General features: G+C 34.7%; 1 protein-coding gene across 5 annotated transcripts in view; it reads left to right on the forward strand.

The window, feature by feature from the left end:
* Positions 1–15,599, forward strand: part of LOC128231436 (ribosomal protein S6 kinase-related protein-like) — a 17,440-nt gene extending 1,841 nt beyond the window's left edge. For 2 of the 5 annotated variants that reach the window (XM_052944257.1, XM_052944258.1), the window contains exons 2-15: positions 4,774–4,879; positions 6,098–6,310; positions 6,700–6,783; positions 7,313–7,381; positions 8,242–8,314; positions 8,537–8,644; positions 9,242–9,282; positions 10,368–10,395; positions 10,671–10,760; positions 11,824–11,912; positions 12,376–12,486; positions 13,251–13,352; positions 13,736–13,837; positions 14,099–15,599. In XM_052944257.1, the coding sequence (XP_052800217.1) occupies positions 4,820–4,879; positions 6,098–6,310; positions 6,700–6,783; positions 7,313–7,381; positions 8,242–8,314; positions 8,537–8,644; positions 9,242–9,282; positions 10,368–10,395; positions 10,671–10,760; positions 11,824–11,912; positions 12,376–12,486; positions 13,251–13,352; positions 13,736–13,837; positions 14,099–14,152 (1,224 nt within the window). In that variant the 5' untranslated portion in view covers positions 4,774–4,819 and the 3' untranslated portion in view covers positions 14,153–15,599. Of the gene's footprint in view, positions 1–3,703; positions 4,652–4,773; positions 4,880–6,097; positions 6,311–6,699; positions 6,784–7,312; positions 7,382–8,241; positions 8,315–8,536; positions 8,645–9,241; positions 9,283–10,367; positions 10,396–10,670; positions 10,761–11,823; positions 11,913–12,375; positions 12,487–13,250; positions 13,353–13,735; positions 13,838–14,098 lie in introns of those variants that run through there. The other 3 variants (XM_052944259.1, XM_052944256.1, XM_052944260.1) reach the window with 3 other exon arrangements.
* The last annotated feature ends 4,700 nt before the right edge of the window (positions 15,600–20,299 follow it).

Genomic DNA, 20,299 nt, shown 5'->3' on the forward strand with positions numbered 1-20,299 from the left:
TTTTATGGGTTGATCATGACTATATGGGAGTCAGTTTTGGTATATTGGGTTTTATGGTTTGAACATGACTATATGGGAGTCAGTTTTGGTATATTGGGTTTTATGGGTTGATCATGACTATATGGGAGTCAGTTTTGGTATATTGGGTTTTATGGTTTGAACATGACTATATGGGAGTCAGTTTTGGTATATTGGGTTTTATGGGTTGAACATGACTATATGGGAGTCAGTTTTGGTATATTGGGTTTTATGGTTTGATCATGACTATATGGGAGTCAGTTTTGGTATATTGGGTTTTATGGTTTGAACATGACTATATGGGAGTCAGTTTTGGTATATTGGGTTTTATGGTTTGATCATGACTATATGGGAGTCAGTTTTGGTATATTGGGTTTTATGGGTTGAACATGACTATATGGGATTCAGTTTTGGTATTTTGCGTTTTATGGTTTGATCATGACTATATGGGAGTCAGTTTTGGTATATTGGGTTTTATGGGTTGATCATGACTATATGGGAGTCAGTTTTGGTATATTACGTTGTATGGGTTGAACATGACTATATGGGATTCAGTTTTGGTATATTACGTTGTATGGGTTGAACATGACTATATGGGATTCAGTTTTGGTATTTTGCGTTTTATGGTTTGATCATGACTATATGGGAGTCAGTTTTGGTATATTGGGTTTTATGGGTTGAACATGGCTATATGGGAGTCAGTTTTGGTATATTACGTTGTATGGGTTGAACATGACTATATGGGAGTCAGTTTTGGTATATTGGGTTTTATGGGTTGAACATGGCTATATGGGAGTCAGTTTTGGTATATTGGGTTTTATGGTTTGATCATGACTATATGGGATTCAGTTTTGGTATATTACGTTGTATGGGTTGAACATGACTATATGGGAGTCAGTTTTGGTATATTGGGTTTTATGGGTTGAACATGGCTATATGGGAGTCAGTTTTGGTATATTGGGTTTTATGGGTTGATCATGACTATATGGGATTCAGTTTTGGTATATTACGTTGTATGGGTTGAACATGGCTATATGGGAGTCAGTTTTGGTATATTACGTTGTATGGGTTGAACATGACTATATGGGAGTCAGTTTTGGTATATTGGGTTTTATGGGTTGAACATGACTATATGGGATTCAGTTTTGGTATATTGGGTTTTATGGTTTGATCATGACTATATGGGAGTCAGTTTTGGTATATTGGGTTTTATGGTTTGATCATGACTATTTGGGAGTCAGTTTTGGTATATTGGGTTTTATGGGTTGAACATGACTGTATGGGAGTCAGTTTTGGTATATTGGGTTTTATGGTTTGAACATGACTATATGGGAGTCAGTTTTGGTATATTGGGTTTTATGGTTTGATCATGACTATATGGGAGTCAGTTTTGATATATTGGGTTTTATGGGTTGAACATGGCTATATGGGAGTCAGTTTTGGTATATTACGTTGTATGGGTTGAACATGGCTATATGGGATTCAGTTTTGGTATATTAAGTTGTATGGGTTGAACATGACTATATGGGATTCAGTTTTGGTATATTACGTTGTATGGGTTGAACATGACTATATGGGATTCAGTTTTGGTATATTAAGTTGTATGGGTTGAACATGACTATATGGGATTCAGTTTTGGTATTTTGCGTTTTATGGTTTGATCATGACTATATGGGAGTCAGTTTTGGTATATTGGGTTTTATGGGTTGAACATGACTATATGGGAGTCAGTTTTGGTATATTGGGTTTTATGGTTTGATCATGACTATATGGGAGTCAGTTTTGTGCTCGATCGGATTTAAATCCGGACTCTTTGCAGACCATTGGAGTGGTTGCACGTTGTTTGCTACAAGCATAACTTGTGTGCTTCAAGCAGCGTTAAATGGTGCGTTATCCAACATTATACCGCTATTGGCACGGATATGAGGTAGAAAAACCGGACGAATGACGTCATTTTGATATCTCATCGCGTTCATGTTGCCTTGAATGGGTACAATTGGAGTTTTTAATCCAATCAGTTTCAACCCGTGGAATTGTTAACGACTGCTTTTACGTCAATAAGAATCACGTACAGATTAATATAACCAAACATGTTTCTGTCAATATTTTGCACTTATTAACAAAATATAACACATACTGCAACTTTTATAACGACGCGTAACCTAGGCTACCTGGCGGATAGAGGTGCCGGCACGAATTATTCAGACGGATTGCACGACTCAAATCAGAATCAAATACAGTTATAACTACCACTTTGGGGAGGGATGGGTTCGGCAAACACCCCTATCACGTCCCACCATATGTATTTTGCTGGATGCATTTCATTCCCAATTTGGGACAAATTGGTTTCTATAAATATGACGAACATTGTTGACACAATGTACTAGGCTTACAAAATCATAGCGATATTAACACAACAGTACGATGATGATAACGCGACAGTACGTTATGATAACACGACAGTACGATGATAATAACACGACAGTACGGTGATGATAGCACGGCATTACGGTGATAATAACACAACAGTACGATGATGATAACGCGACAGTACGTTATGATAACACAACAGTACGATGATAATAACACGACAGTAAGGTGATGATAGCACGACAGTACGGTGATAATAACACGACAGTACGGTGATAATAGCACGACAGTACGTTATGATAACACGACAGTACGATGATAATAACACGACAGTACGGTGATGATAGCACGACAGTACGATGATGATAACGCGACAGTACGATGATAATAACACGACAGTACGATGATAATAACACGACAGTACGGTGATAATAGCACGACAGTACGGTGATAATAACACGATAGTACGGTGATGATAGCACGACAGTACGGTGATAATAACACGACAGTACGTTGATAATAGCACGACAGTACGTTATGATAACACGACAGTACGATGATAATAACACGACAGTACGGTGATGATAGCACGACAGTACGGTGATAATAACACGACAGTACGGTGATAATAGCACGACAGTACAGTGATGATAGCACGACAGTACGGTGATAATAACACGACAGTACGGTGAAAATAGCACGACGGTACGATGATAATAACATGACAGTACGGTGATAATAGCACGACAGTACGGTGATAATTACACGACAGTACGGTGATGATAGCACGACAGTACGGTGATGATAGCACGACAGTACGGTGATAATAACGCGACAGTACGATGATGATAACACGACAGTAAGTTATGATAACACGACAGTACGATGATAATAACACGACAGTACGGTGATGATAGCACGACAGTACGGTGATAATAACGAGACAGTACGATGATAATAACACGACAGTATGGTGATGATAGCACGACAGTACGGTGATAATAACGCGACAGTACGTTGATAATAACGAGACAGTACGATGATGATAACACGACAGTACGATGATAATAACACGACAGTACGATGAAAACTGAATCCCATATACCCAACGTATTTTAATGTATATATGCCTATTATTTGATTACTTATGAAAACTGAATCCCATATAACCAACGTATTTTAATGTATATATGCCTATTATTTGATTACTTATGAAAACTGAATCCCATATAACCAACGTATTTTAATGTATATATGCCGATTATTTGATTACTTATGAAAACTGAATCCCATATAACCAACGTATTTTAATGTATATATGCCTATTATTTGATTACTTATGAAAACTGAATCCCATATAACCAACGTATTTTAATGTATATATGCCTATTATTTGATTACTTATGAAAACTGAATCCCATATAACCAACGTATTTTAATGTATATATGCCTATTATTTGATTACTTATGAAAACTGAATCCCATATAACCAACGTATTTTAATGTATATGCCTATTATATGATTACTTATGAAAACTGAATCCCATATAACCAACGTATTTTAATGTATATATGCCTATTATTTGATTACTTATGAAAACTGAATCCCATATAACCAACGTATTTTAATGTATATATGCCTATTATTTGATTACTTATGAAAATTGAATCCCATATAACCAACGTATTTTAATGTATATGCCTATTATTTGATTACTTATGAAAACTGAATCCCATATAACCAACGTAGTTTAATGTATATGCCTATTATTTGATTACTTATGAAAACTGAATCCCATATAACCAACGTATTTTAATGTATATGCCTATTATTTGGGTAACTTATGAAAACTGAATCCCATATAACCTACATATATTTAAAATGATTGCTTATAAAAACTGGATCCCAAATAACAAACGAATTCATAAATATGTCTATATTGAGTTAAGAATGCTCAAAACTTGCTTCCATTCTACCAGGAACATATATTTGTTAAAAAAAGAAACGCACAATACCCTGAATTTTGTCGTTGTTGCTTTTGTTTTTTTATTGGGGGCGATTTTTATCAATCATAACGTAAAGCATGTAAACGTGAATACGTGTTTTATTGAAAATGTACCTGAATTCATATTATATTATTTGTTTCCAATGTGTTTTCTTTTAAACAATAATCTAAATCATGAGAATTTACAAGAAGTTCATGTTTGTTTTCAATTTCACCATTCAAAACACCCGCCATACACAACACGAGAACAATTTACGGTAATTAGAACGGTTTACAGTTTTCCAAAATAGACTCCCCTAAATACTCGATTTCGTTTCCCATATAACACTTACCGAAAAAGTCAACAATGAATATTTTTTTGTTATTTTTCCGTTTTAAGACATTTGTTTGCTTTGTTATGTAAATGATTTAAAATATAATATAAAATGGGCAACACTAATCAAAAGTCACCAATACGGAAGACGCAGTCTGTCCCTGATACTCAGGTGAGGGTAATCTTTCATGAATGATGAACATTTGCTTGACAAACTTTTCTTTTTCAAATCGTGTAAAAACCTCACTCTGGCCCATCTTCACAGAAACGAGCTTAAAAGTAGCTATGTGGAAGCATACGTCCAATGTGGTTTAAAACATAAAATTCATATCCTGCTGTTAATGGCAATGCTTCTGAAGATCTTGTAACGTGCGAGACCAAACAAGCTAACAGATTCCTACAGGGAAAAGCATGCTCGACTCTGAAGGGTTCTGCTGGTCTTTATATACAGTAAATTTTCAATCCACACAGAACCCAGGCTTTGCTAATTTGCATATTACCAACCAAGTTAACATACATACTATTAAGATACTTCCATCTATAACAGAATGTTATACTATGAACACATATCTGCCGCCTACAGCGGAGCGTTACATTAATCCGCCGCCTTCAGCAGACCGTTACATTTTTAAGGCCTCAACACAGTCGGTAGTGGCTTGCTGGTTTAAGAGGTCTGATGGCATAGTTGAAAAAACCTGGCTGGTATACATCAGCATGGAAGAAAGGCAGCAGGCACTTAGTTGTGTTTCCTCTGGTGCTGATGATGACTTAACTTCAGGAAGCTTGGGGCTGGATGCTCGACTTGTACAAGCTACAATTAATGTGAAATTGGTCCCAGTGTGGGGTTTCCGAACAGGAACTTCATATTTCACAAGGGCCTGACAAGAGTCTGGTAGTACTGGGTCTCATTAATATGCAGGAAAGTCATGAAGTTCCTGCGCAGTAAGCTTAGGCAAATAAATTGCTGTCACAGAGATATGAGTATTCCAGGAGAGCTTTTCAATTGATATGTACTCCCAAGATATCTGCCTCATTTAACTACCTGCAGTTCTTCATCATGGATAACATATGTTGTTATGATGGATGCTTGCTTCTTTGTGATGACTTCACCTATGCTCGAGCCAGTTCTGCCCAAACTGTTTAATCCTATTTAGGTTTTCTTGAACCGCCAGTAAGTCCAAATTACTGTCATTAGAGCATTTCCTCCTGTACAAGAAGGTTTGGGGTTGCGTTTTGACTGGGAATCAAACAATAAAACTCAAATAGTCCTGAATGGCTTAATCTAGAAAGATAAAATGTTTGTGTCCCAATGATAGATGTTTTGATTGCAAAAGTCCAAACTAATAGTAAAAATATAGATATTCTGTTAATGATATTTTTTTTACTTTAGGTCCTAGATGCAAATGTTGATTTTTCGAGTTCCAAAGGAAAGTCTGGCAGTACTTGGCGCCTTTTCCGTGGAAAGTCAACAAATGCTATAGACAAGATGGATGCCAATGAAGTAGCCAAAAAGAAGAAAAACCAGCCCCAGCTGGCAGTGCCCCTGGTTGAGGCATTGTTTCTTCCCGACTTTCCTGTGAAGAGTCAAGACACAGACTTTGATGTAAGTTAACTATCAATTCATAACATAAATTTTGTATTGACTCTTTTTGTTTCTCATATAATTTATCATTAAAGGCATGCCGAAGAGAAAATAATGAATTCTTGGGCCATGTGTAACCAATTATATATTCTGTATGTATATAGCATAACTTATACTGTCTCGCTTTGGAGCTAGGTTTATAGTGACGCGTTAGAGTGTCCGCTTGTAGAGCAAGAGGTCGTGGGTTCAAACCCCGACAGGTGCACACAGCAATTTGTGCAGTCTGTTGACACATATTTCTATTATGTGTATGTCTGTCATTGTCTGACTTTGAAGATAAATACAGGCATTTTCAAGCTGCTTTAGCAGCCTAGATCTATTTGGTAAAGGAGTTGTTTGCTCTGTTTCAGATTGTTGACGTGATAGCCAAAGGTGCATATGGAAATGTGGTGAAGGTTCGCAAAGAAGATGACAAACTGTACTATGCAATGAAGGTCAACAGACATTTACAATGCATTTGTTATATTTCAATTTTAATTACTTCTGTGCAAATAATGACTAGAAAATATTATTGTAAAAGTATGGAAGCAACTCTTAAATTTGTTTATGTTCTGGATACAATGTTTTCTTAAGAAGTAACAATTGATTTCAAAGTATTGTACTGGTATCTTAAAAAAAACTCTTACCTGTTAAATCTAAAGATAATCACTTTCTTTTTCTAACATCTTAATCATTGTTTGCAAATAAATTTGAACTGAATACCAGGAGAGACTTGAAACTGTTTCACATGTAAGTTGTAAAGAAATTAATATAAAATGTAAAGAAATTAATATAAAATGTTACTTGTCTCTTATCAGTAAACTGCACAGTAATATTACAGAGATGAATTATGATTCACAATATGATGTGACCTTGTACAGTTAGTGAGATCCCACCATGTCAGTTTGAAAGTTTACAACATTTATTATGTTTCACTTATACTGTGTGCTAATGTTACTGAGATGCTTTTGTATGTGTTGTAAGGTGTTGGACAAGAAGCAGATTATCGTGGAGAGTGCCATACAGCAGTGTAAAGACGAGGCTGCCATACAGGTTACCAGTATAATTTATTTAAACATACACATGTAAACAAATGCATGTTCACATATACATTTACTTATCCACTGGACAATTATACATGTACCCCTTGTGTGTACTTACAGTATATTTTTGGTTTGTCAGTTTTTCAAAGAGTCAAGGAAATGTCAAAGCCTTAGTATAGTCGGCTACAGCTTCATGAAAAACCTTAACCGTGGCCATAACTCAAAAACTGTCAAAGGTAATCTTATGAAACTGGAATGCTTATGTACTATCATAAAATGGTCTTTGAATCTTGGATGTCAAGCATAAAAAAATATGTGTATACCAATGGGTTTAGAATTATATGGGAACAACAAAATGTTGGTAATCAAAAGCTATTTTTATATTGATATGTTCAACGGCTTAAAGACTAGTATACGCAAAACTGGATGGAAAAATGTTTCTCTAATAGCTAATTATTTAAACTAACTAAGAATTACTATGTAGTTGAAAAATACACACATGTTACTGATATAACAAGAATCAGAATCTGTTTTGCCAACAATAGACTTACGGGTCTGTGGCATAGCACGTACTGCAGCTGCAAGATTATATATGCTTTATATGAATGATTGAGCCAAAGGCTATATAACAGAATTATAAACATACAATACATGTTTGTACATAAAAGTGCATTTTATTTTCTACAAATGTTTTTCATTCCAGATTTTATGTAATGATTCAATGAAATTCTTACTTTAATCAATCAATCAATCTATCATTATCTTTATTTCCTCCATCACAGCTTTTGCATTCTTTTCATAAATTGTCAATGCACATTTCTGGTCCCATTTGAAGTTTAGTCAATATAGCTTTAATTCTTCTTTTTTCAGTCAATTTTGGGAGATCATCCATTTATCGTCAAGTGTCATGAGTACTGGCAATCACGTAAACATCTTTACATAGGTAAGTTTCATACAGTGTAATGCAAAATGGATAATCTTCACATACCATTTTTAAACTTACCAATGCTTCCATGGCACATTTATGTGTGTGGCATAGGTGTTTGCAAATATTTGCATCATGCCATATTCTGCTTTTATTATGTACAAAATGTACAGTTTAGTTCTTATGTTTTAAACTACATTATAAAACAAACAAAAACATGTACAAATTATCTACTTCCAGTCCTGGACTATGTACCATACGGAGACATGTTCACTCTGTGGACGTTTCATGGTTTTTTCCCAGAGAAATTAGTGAAACTCTATGTTGCAGAAATGGCAATGTCACTAGGTAAGTTATGTTCTAATTTGAAGCTTGTCTGTTTTATGAAAAAACAATATAGAGGTATAAGCCCTGGCGTTGTTGTTGTTTTTTCATTTGCATTGATGTTGTTGTGCAAAAACTTGCTAATAAGTTAGAAGGAAACGTTTAACATATTCACATGTTACCACTGAGAATATGCTTATGTATATGAAACCCATAACTCATGCTATAGTAATAGTCAAGTTATGTCCCTTACTGACTGAATAACCACAACAACAGATGAATGTTTGCATCTGCTTGCTGTGCTATTGGTCGTTTATATATATGTATATTTTAATACATTATCAGCTTGTATTAAGTATTGAGGCTTTATTACCAGTAGGTCTTTTATTGAGAAAAAAGAATTATGGTTAAAAAATTCAAATAAGGTGACTCAAATTGATATTAACAGTAAAAACTGATAGATGTATTATTGTCATTATTCAAAACGTTTAATAGCATTTGCTTTGATTTACATTTAACCTTAATTGTTAAAAAATATTTTGTTAGTAACTTTTGCTTGCAACAACTTGTAACAAAACATTGTCAGTGAACAGCTGTATTTGATTTACTTCTGTATTTCAGATTATCTTCATAAGTCGGGGGTTATTTACAGAGACATGAAGGTAATTTGAATCTTGGATTGGTGATAGAATTTCTGTTGAATATAAATGCTGTTATAGGGATGAAGTTTAATACAGGACTGTAAAGATGAAACCTGTCACACTGGTGCACTACTAGTTGGCAAACAGTCAATACTCTGTTAAGAATTTGCAAGTGGAAGTTAGAACTTTCTGCTATTACCTTTGTTACTTTTTCGCCGTGTAAGATCAATTATCTCGAAAACAAAAAATGTTTCCATTATCATTAATGTTCAACAATTCTGACCATGTATGAAATGATTTGAAACATGCCAACTCCACAAAATTGTATTTAGACAATGATTTTTTTAGAGATTATAGAAAATGTATAAATGTAACATTGCCACCAGGTTTTGATAACCAAATTTTCCAACCTTTCACCTTTTGAAGTTTTTGTACTTGCAAGCACTCAATTTAGAAAGTTTTAGCTCATTTTAGGTGAGTTATATATTTACAAACATCCTTTAAAAGAACCCCTGAATCCCAGGTAACACAGAACAAAGACTAAGCCTGACTGGTACTGGAACGGTTTATAACCATTACCAGTATGAAAGTCTGTTTTAAGCAGATGATAGTTTTATATTTTCAGTAGGGAATTATATGTGTCACCACTATCATGGGCACCACCAGAAAGTCTGCACCTTCACACTTGATTATAATAGTTACAGCAATAATGTCATGGACAATTTATGATATCTAGTAACATTGCACCAGTCATTATTCATGACTCTTCAATTGTCAAAATTTGACCAAACATCGTTTTCTGTGTCTTTATTCAAATCTATTTGTATGAGTAAGATATAGAATTTGAATCTTCAACAGCTCTTATCCAAATCTTTATAGAACTTGATAATAATGTTCATGGACATAGTTTCACAAACCTTTTTTGATAACGAATGAGACAACGATTTTATTGCTTGAGTTATCACCTCCAGTCAATATTTTACCAATAGTGCAATACTCACGATTTATAAGACTTGAATTGCCTTTTTTTCCACTTCACCTGGTGACACTCTTGTTTATTGATATACTGTATTTTGTCATTTGGTAATGTTATAGCTCTTTTGCAGATGGAGAATCTCCTGTTTGATGCAGAAGGTATGAGCTTCATGATTCATATTTGTCTGGTTTTGTTTTGGTTGTAAAAATTAAATCTTCATTTAATCCCTCTCAAATCAAATTAAAGTGAGACTCTTGATAGTTAACATTTTCTGGCATTTTTTAAAGATTTTGTTGATGAAATAATCATGTTGATATGCTATTGAACAAAAACATATTTATTTTTTTAACCATAATAAGTTTTCAAATATATACCATAATTTTTATAAAAAACATCATCAGAGGTGGCAATTTTTATTTATGTTTTTCTTAAGGCCATCTACAGTTGACAGACTTTGGCCTTGCAAAATGGCTTGCTCGAGGTGAAAAGACACGGACAGTCTGTGGAACACTGCAGTACATGGGTAAGTTACCCTTTCTCCTACACTGCAGTACATGGGTTAGTTGCCCTCTCTGCTCCTACACTGCAATACATGGGTCAGATGCCCTCTCTGCTCCTACACTGCAGCAGTACGTGGGTACGTTGCCCTCTCTGCTCCTACACTGCAGTACGTGGGTACGTTGCCCTCTCTGCTCCTACACTGCAGTACATGGGCAAGTTGCTCTCTCTGCTCCTACACTGCAGTACCTGGGTCAGTTGCCCTCTCTGCTCCTACACTGCAGCAGTACGTGGGTCAGTTGCCCCCTCTGCTCCTACACTGCAGTACGTGAGCAAGTTGCCCTCTCTGCTCCTACACTGCAGTACGTGGGCAAGTTGCCCTCTCTGCTCCTACACTGCAGTACGTGGGCAAGTTGCCCTCTGCTCCTACACTGCAGTACGTGGGCAAGTGACCCTTTCTGCTCCTACACTGCAGTACGTGGGGAAGTTGCCCTCTCTGCTCCTACACTGCAGTACGTGGGCAAGTTGCCCTCTCTGCTCCTACACTGCAGTATGTGGGCAAGTTGCCCTCTCTGCTCCTACACTGCAGTACGTGGACAAGTTGCCCTCTCTGCTCCTACACTGCAGTACGTGGGCAAGTTGCCCTCTCTGCTCCTACACTGCAGTATGTGGGTTAGTTGCCCTCTCTGCTCTTACACTGCAGTACGTGGGTAAGTTGCCCTCTCTGCTCCTACACTGCAGTACATGGGCAAGTTGCCCTTTCTGTGCCTTGATAAATCATATCCAATACTTAACACCATTATCGGATTGGATAGCCACATTGTAAATGTAATACTTACTCAGTGAATTGTAATATAATTGCTAATAAATGATTTTCAAAATACTTTTCCTGTTTTGAAATCATTTTAGGATGATTAAATATTGGTATTTTATTGAGACCATTGGGTTCTTAAAAAGGACACCAGTACTGATTTCTTCATTGGAAACAAATATGAAGTGATATATTCCAGCTGCAGACCGTCTTTTTAGTAAAACTAGAATGAGATTTTAATACAAAACCTGAGCAGAATTGAACATGTTTGTTTTAGCACCAGAAGTATTAGCAGTTTACCCATACGGACACACTGCAGACTGGTGGTCACTTGGAATCCTGGTGTATGCCATGCTTGTTGGAAAGGTCAGCTCCTTTGTAGTGTTTATTGCTTGTTTGGATAAGATCTTTATTGTAAGGACAAAACATCCAAGTTCAGGTTTGTCTATCATGTTATATGTATATTTTTAGCTACCATTATTATTAGATAAGAATAATAAAACTCAAACAGGGTTCCAAGGGTCAGGGAAAAGTCAGGAAGTTTTGAATTCTGTCAGAGAAATTTGGGAATTGGGCAAATCTCAGGGAATAGTCAGGGAATTAGGAACCTGAGATCAAGCGCCTTGGAATAAATTTGTAAAAGCAGAAAAAGGCAATAAGGCTAAGGCAGTTTCTTACTTTCTTTATAATTAAACACTGAAGGTTTGGTCAGTTGTGCAGTATGTACCAAAAGATAAAGTGAACATTATTCCAGTATTTTGTTGATTGTAGACTGTTTATATATATTTGTTTTAATAAGCATATTCCAAAAATTCTACATTTTTTCTAGTACCCTGTTGATGGTGCCGCGGACCATATTGAGATGGCCCAGCGTGTGATAGACTGTGATTACTTATGTCCCGACATTGTCTCAGATGCAGCTCAGGATATTGTCAACAAGGTAGCTACTGTGGTCATTTACTCAGCTTTTTGTTTATCTCCAATATTTCTTCTTAGAGTACAAAGCTTCTTTATCTTTAATCATCAGTTGAGAAAACGCCAGATTGGGAAACAAAGGGATTGACCTTCATTATTTCCCAATCTTGAAACTTTTGTCAATTTATATCCCGGTTCGGAAACAAAAAGTCCATTTTTTCCTATCATTTTTCTCTGCATCAGGTCATTAAGGATATGTTTGATCTCCAATATCTCAAAAATGAGGATATTAAAGAAAAGTTTGAACTGTAGGATTTCAGATCTATTGTTCTAGTACACAACCAAGATTGTGTAAGGCAAATATCCTTATGCACAGAACATTGTAACTAAGGTATATGATACATGGGTGTCTTTATTCATGACCGGGCATAAATTGATAGAAGATTCCCTTTTCAAGTACTTTGGTTCTGCCCTGCTTTGCTGAAAGTGATCAGGTGTCACAAGGCAGAGTGTATCAGTAAAGTACAACTTTATAATGCTAATTATTGGCTTTGTAGGCAAGCTGTGTATGATTTATAATTGGGTTGTCTGCTCTGCTGCGGATGTGTTTCTAACTAATAGCTCACATGAGATCTTGGTGAGCTATTAAACTGGGCCTTGTCTGTCGTAAAATATATCGTAGTGACATTAAACCAAGAAGCAGATAGGATCTTTTTTTTCCACCCCTTGTACTGTACTAGCATTAACTAAACTAGCCTGTATATTGGTGTAATTATTCCCCTCCTACAGTTGCTGATGAAGAGCCCTGCAAAGAGACTGGTTGACCTGTATTCCTTGCAGAATATGACCCTCTTTAGCCGCCTAAACTTCACTGATGTCATAGAGAGAAAGGTATGGGTCTTCAAAACCTCCATGAAATTGTGGACGCTATTCAGAAACATACTTGTTTAATTTATATTCTTTATTTGGGACAGAATATAAATTCTATGAGAAAGTCATTGATTAATAAAACATAAATTATATTCCCCCAATATCTCAAGTCCCCCACCTACAATAACTTATATTTCCCATATAACCTAGCTTATTTCGGCAAAGTGATATTAGAGTAGGATTAAGAACAGTTTAGTCCTCCTCTAGGTAGATTTTAATCTTTACGGGAGTAGGTGTTTATAGCAGATAATTATATCAGCAACTTAATGCAAATGACATTATACAAATTGGTATCCAATTTCTTAATAGCTATGATGTATAAACATGTATTATATACACTCCAGATAAGTCCCCGGCAGCTGGTGGGACAAGATTTCTTCCCCATGACTGGCACCAGCTACAGTTTTGCACCTGGCTCTACACATTCAAATGACAGCTTTCAAGATGTAAGACATAGTCTATACTAGCACCTGTTGTGTACAATTGTTATGCAGCTTTATGCTCAGGAGTAGTAAAATAAAAGGCTTTAAAAGTTTAAGTGGAATTCTTTCATTCCAAAGTAATGCTTCTGCAATAGTGCTTCTGCAATGTCTTTGAAAGTACATGTTAATTGTAGACATTCTGATACATTTTGTTTTAGAAAACTTTTTAATAAGGTGTGCTTTCTGTTAAACCATATTGTCATCATAATGTTTTGTTTTCTACAGTTTGACTGTGTATGGAACCTTCCAAATGGAGCAGACAGACCTGTGTATGTATGACGTCCACTGCATGTGTAGAGGCACAACAGCAATATGTAAGAGGACAATTTCAACTGTATGCTGGTTATACAAGGGTCTGGAATGTGTGTCCACCAAGCCATATACTGCCTGGGGGGATCATGCCTAACATATGTTAGTGACCCCAGCATTGGCCACTGTGATCCTCTCCTGATATTTATACACCTGCTGGACAGATGTCACATCTGCTGTGTTATGTACCAGTCTACCAGAACGGTTCTCTGTGTTATGTACCAGTCAACCATGTACTAATCTGCCAGACTGGTTCTCTGTGTTATGTTCCAGTCTACCATGTACCAGTCTACCAGACTGCGTCTCTGTTTTGTACCAGTCTACCAGAATGGTTCTTTGTGTTATGTACCAGTTAACCATGTTCTTATCTACCAGACTGGTTCTCTGTGTTATGTAACAATCTACTATGTACCAGTCTACCAGACTGGTTCTCTGTATTGTACCAGTCTATCATAAGCCAGTTAACCAGACTAGTTCTCTGTGTTGTAAACCAGTCTACCTGACTGGATCTATGTATTGTGAACCAGATTAGTTCTAGAAGAGATATGCTTTGATGAGTGTCGGAAAGAGAGAATAACCAGAATCCATGACTCAGTGAGATGGACAAAGTGAGATGGACAAAGAGGGGTGATTAAGCAGATAACATTATTTCTTTAACAATGGCATTTTCTTGTAAAATTACTCGATGTACATGTAGCTTACTCGGTTATGAAAAATAATGTACTCTTACATACAATTTTATTATGTGAATCATCTATAGAGGTTGTGTATTCATTGTGAAATGATAAGACACATTAAATGCTAATGAATTGGTTAATGCAAATGATTCTTTTATAGATCTGACAATGCATTTGTGTAGTTGATAACTTACTCATACAACTCTTACTCCACCATATAGAAGAGAATTGTTTGTTCAGGGGTATGCTCGCTTGTAAATATCCTAAAAAGAAATTATGTCTGCTGATTGACTTAAAAAGTTGGGTTGAGTTTTTCAGCATGTCGGGGCTGTTGATCATATCTCAAAAATTTAATTATGCTAAGGGACATAACACTTCATCTTAGTATTCATGGCTGCAAGACAGTTAGCTAACTCCATATGATCCTCAATATAAGTTATAGCACCTGTTTTTGACATGCACTTATTTCATTAATAATGTATGTTATTCAGTGATATATTACATATACTAAGTGGCGTATTCAACAACAAAAAAACAGGCAAGCATTTGGCATTTTCACCACGGCGCTCATGTTAACAATTGCATCATTAGTTCATCTCAATACAATTCTTAAATTTTTCCTTTTTTGAATTTACATTTTTATAGGTTTTACACATTTTTTTTGGTGTTATATAATAATGATACTTGAATACCACGATAGTTTTACCACATGTTTTAATGAAGATGATTTCAAAAGGACATATATCTCTAAACTAATTCTGTAATTTGTCCCTTAATTATGATATTTTAGTTTGCACTTTTTCGCACAGAGGAATAACAGTAAGATTAAAAGGTGATTTTAAATTTCATGAAAACAATGGTTATTGGGAACTTGTTTGCAGTTAGGTTTACATTAAAATCATTTACATTTCATCTGAATTATTTCGAACCAATTAAAACCTCTGTAATAGAGTTTACTTCAAGTCTATTATCTCAAGGTTGTTAGGCAGGAAAGTTGATGTTGTTGTTATTTTTGATGTGATCCAGGTGATGTTTTAAGCAGCATTAGACAGGAACTCTTGCTCAAAACACTGTTGAAGAGATTTTCATATTTGCTGATCATGATTTTTAAAAGTGTAGTTACTGTTTACTGTTATTAATATTTTTCTGACGATGTTCCAGTATAAAGTCAACAGGTTTTTTTTTCCTTGTCCACAAGACACCATTTATCTTGCAAGTGGTTATCCGTCTGTCTGCATTGGCCAGCTGGTGGCATTTGTTACTTTTCTGTTACAATTCATTTTGGAAATTTGTTTATACTAACCTTTTATTTTACCTCAAATATGTTGATAACGTCTTGCCTAGATGCAAATCATTGTGTGCCATTCTATTGTTTACCTGCTTTGTTGTAATTATGCTAACACCAAAACTGTTGTGATAATTTTGGATTAACCCCTTTTTTCAAGATGATCTGAGAGGACTGGTTAGTAAATCAATGCTCATTTGTATGTTTAAATCATAGAAACGGTAAGATAGAAGATTTGATTACTGTGATTATAAAGGAAATAATAGAACTAGAAATACCCCAGGTTTCTGTGTTAGGTCAGGTATGTGATACATTGTGTCACCATGACATTTTGTATGTGCAATAATGTCTTTATTCTTAAAATTCCTTTGGAAAAAATAGTTTTTAAACAAGTCCAGATTGTCAAAAAGTAAAAGATTGAAAACATTTATTGTTTTAAGGCGGCCAACAATCAGAAACTTTAATTTAATACTAAGCAAACATAAACAGATCATTTGTTTTCACATAAATTCATAAATCTTTCTTATTTCAAAATATAAAGAAGTGATTGAGAGAGCTGTTGGAAGTGTTTGAACATTTTGTAAATATTTTAAAGTACATGTATTCTGACTCATTTCAAAGATATCACTGTTGTAGTTTTGCAACTTTGATATATAGTGTTAAAATGTTGGAATTTGGAATAAAGCAAGCAATTCTTGTGAATTTATTTTGATGACAATTTTTGACTAGTGTTCATGAGTTCCTCATAATCATTAAACTAAGATGATCATACAGACCATAGGGCTATCTAATTACCAAACATAGATCCAAATAGTGAAAGCTCATGTTTTTAAAAAAAATATATGTAGCAGAAGTGTCAGAAATACAACTAAGAATTAAACAGTTAAATCTAAGAAAGCCTAGAGCAATATTTCCAGTAATCATTACAATTTACAACCAAGAATAAAGGATATGAAAAATTGATTGAATCATACTACAATAAGATGGCCGAGGTAAGGATAATATTATAAACCTGAGATGTTTCTTGTTATGCATAGTCCCAATCCTTTCTTTGTAAACTTTCTTTGATTTCTTTTAACTAGGTATTCTTTTTCTTTATTTATTTGAATGCTGTAATTTTTATTTAATAACTTTCTGGTTGTTTAGCCAAAGTACATAATTTATGGTATATGGTGTAGCTTTGTTGCATGTTAAATGTATAGCAAGAAAAAAAACTAAAAAGGATGATTACTCAGTTGATTGTAAATAATTAAAACTCACATTTTCAATTTCAGCTTTAATATTTATTTTCAATCTTGTCTGTTTTCTAAGAAAACACAAGTTGGGTTATTGTGATAGCCTTGATGTCTTCATCGTCTATGTTATAGGTTGTCATAGTGCAAAAGCATTAAACTTTACTAAAATGAAAGTATTAATAATAATGTTCATGATATTTAAATGGAACTTGGTGTACATGTTGCCCGAGGCATTAGGTACTTTGTTTTTTGGGGAAAGAGTTATAAGCATTTCAGTAACAGATTCATTATAAACAGGACAAATATGATTGCTTTTGCTTGTGATGATATATTCTGATGATATTAAATTTGTGGTATATATTTGTTTATGAAGTTTCCCTTGTCTGCACCTGGCTATATACGGGCTGATTAAAGGGGCATTATTTATCATTCTCATTCCATTATAACGTGGCCTTTATAAGTATCTTTATCAGTCTCTATTTTAATAACATCTTATTAAAATAGGAAGATTGTTAGAGTTGCACCCTCCACCATGGGAACAATATCATGGCCTTTGGAAATGGACATTAGTAATGGTGTCCACTCTGGTGGCTAACTCCAGACTGATTCTATAAGCTATCAGATTTCATATATGATAGAGTACTCGTTTATTGAGTCTGATATTTTTTTCTGTTTTATGTTAGATCACTTTGCCTAGCTATACAATGACATGCTTCTTATTTTGAAGTTCATACAATTACAATGATTTCTATAAACATGTATATGCACTTTACAACTGTTACACTATGCATAATGTGTTAATTTATACTTGTATAATCTGCATGTTTTCGTCTTCATTGATGCCATTATACTGACTGCATTTTCATATTGTTTTTTATATTGTGAAGTATTTTTACATAGTAAAATAAGATAACAATCTCCGTTGTGTCTGTCTTGGTCACCAAATCATTATGTGTCTCCTTTTCATGAAAGGGAGAAACATTATGTTGTTTTTATCAGTATTCTCACCCTCTCCCTTTGTCTAAAGTTATCTCCCCTCCAAAGGTTTTAAAGTTGACAATCAAGGCAACAAATATAACTCTTGGTCTAACTGTAACACATTTATCTCCCCTTGTTCTTTGAATTTCTTGAATAAAATTTGTGAGATACACGACTGGAACACTTCTGGAAGGAACTGAATGAAGCTCTGAACATTAATTGATAGCAATGTGAAGTTACGTGCAGCAAAGGAATTTTGAAACTTGGTCGCTTTTGATAGGATTGTTTTTCAAACAAAGCTTGTCTGAGGAATAACTCAGAAACCACTGAAGGGTTGATCATTCATGTATGGTATTGTGAATTAATGCCTTACTCGGAAGGTCTGCAAGAAAATTCATGAAACATGGGACATAGATTATAACATATATGATGATTAGAAATTGTGGACTGCTAAATATTTATAACTCTTGGACCCATGTAAGGAACCATTGCGCTTTTATGAGTTTGTGCAAACTCTTTGTGTTCATGTTTTGTGAAGACGCATAGGTCGTTATAATGAATTTGAATTTCATTGATACTTTCACAAAAGTCTGTACATTATTTCATTGTTAATAAATTGTTAAGAAAATACAAACGAAACCATTTCGAGTGATGCTATTTTTAAAGTTTGATATTTCTTGTGAGTAGAAAAAAACTAAAATCAGAATTTTGCCTTATGTCATTAATTGTCCATTTCCCTTAATTATTTGAATATCACGCGCGTTTGTTATCAGATTCTAGTTCATTAGTCACTTGCATAAATAGCGAAACGTCTTTTTCGTCGTATTTCACAGGCGTGCGATATAAGGAAAATATTCGACGATTTAGTCTATTGTCGGTGGTTTTGTTTGGAATTTCATGGTCGCAAAGTACTGAAAAATTATAATATGTCATCCAAAAATCAATGACATACGTTCAGGGTTTTTTGTATTTATAACGATCATAATTTCTTCTTTCGCGTGTATAAATAATGGTTGATCTCGTGCATATATATGACAAAAAATAATGTTAAAATGTTTTGATTTTTAAATAAAAAATAATGTTAAAATGTAACTTACATTTCAAGGTAAAAAGATTTTGGGGTGTTATTTCAGCGATCTTGCTGATTTTGTACAAACAAATTAGTTATTTCATATTCTCAAAGACTATGTAATTCAATGACACTTCCAAAATACAAGCAAATGAAAGAGTTGCCACAAATAGGGTAGTTAGTGCATTTTGACATTAAGAAAATAAAGGTCGTGCTAGCAAGACATTGGACATTTAAAAAAAAAATCATTTTTTGAGTGGCCAAGGTAATAAGATTATTGGCTTTGACCTCGTTGTATAAGAAGCCGAACCCAAAGAATTCAGTGAAGGTACTTCAAAATTTAATCAGGTTAATTTATCATGGTAGATGTTTATGTTCAGAACATTAGCGCCATGAACATATCATTTACCTCTCTATTAGTACATAAAAATGTTTATGTTAAATCTTAGACGCAGTGTCTATTCTTTATATGAACCTTCTCATACGAATGAAAAACATGTATAGTGTTCGATATTACCAAATGAACTTTTAGAAGTCACGAAGAGGTCGAAAATAGTTTTTCCCCGTAGTTGCTAGTTGATTTTAACAAAACTTTGCTTTTTCAGCGACACGATGCGACATATCTGATCCGGTTATTGCAACCATGATGACTACACGCGGAGTTTGGTTTTTATTTTGTGTTATCTATGTTAAAGGTAAAATGATATAATTTCAGTTTATTTTTGCCGATTTCCAAAATATTATTATACCAATACCTGAAAAACGTCATTTCTGCGTTGACTTGCTCGCCCCGGGTCGAGCGTTCATGTTTGATTGCGCGAAAAAAAGTATCCATCTTTTTATAAGATTTACATTTTCTTCTATTTTTTATTG

Source organism: Mya arenaria, chromosome 4, assembly GCF_026914265.1.
Source record: "Mya arenaria isolate MELC-2E11 chromosome 4, ASM2691426v1".
Classification (NCBI taxonomy): Eukaryota; Metazoa; Mollusca; class Bivalvia; order Myida; family Myidae; genus Mya; species Mya arenaria.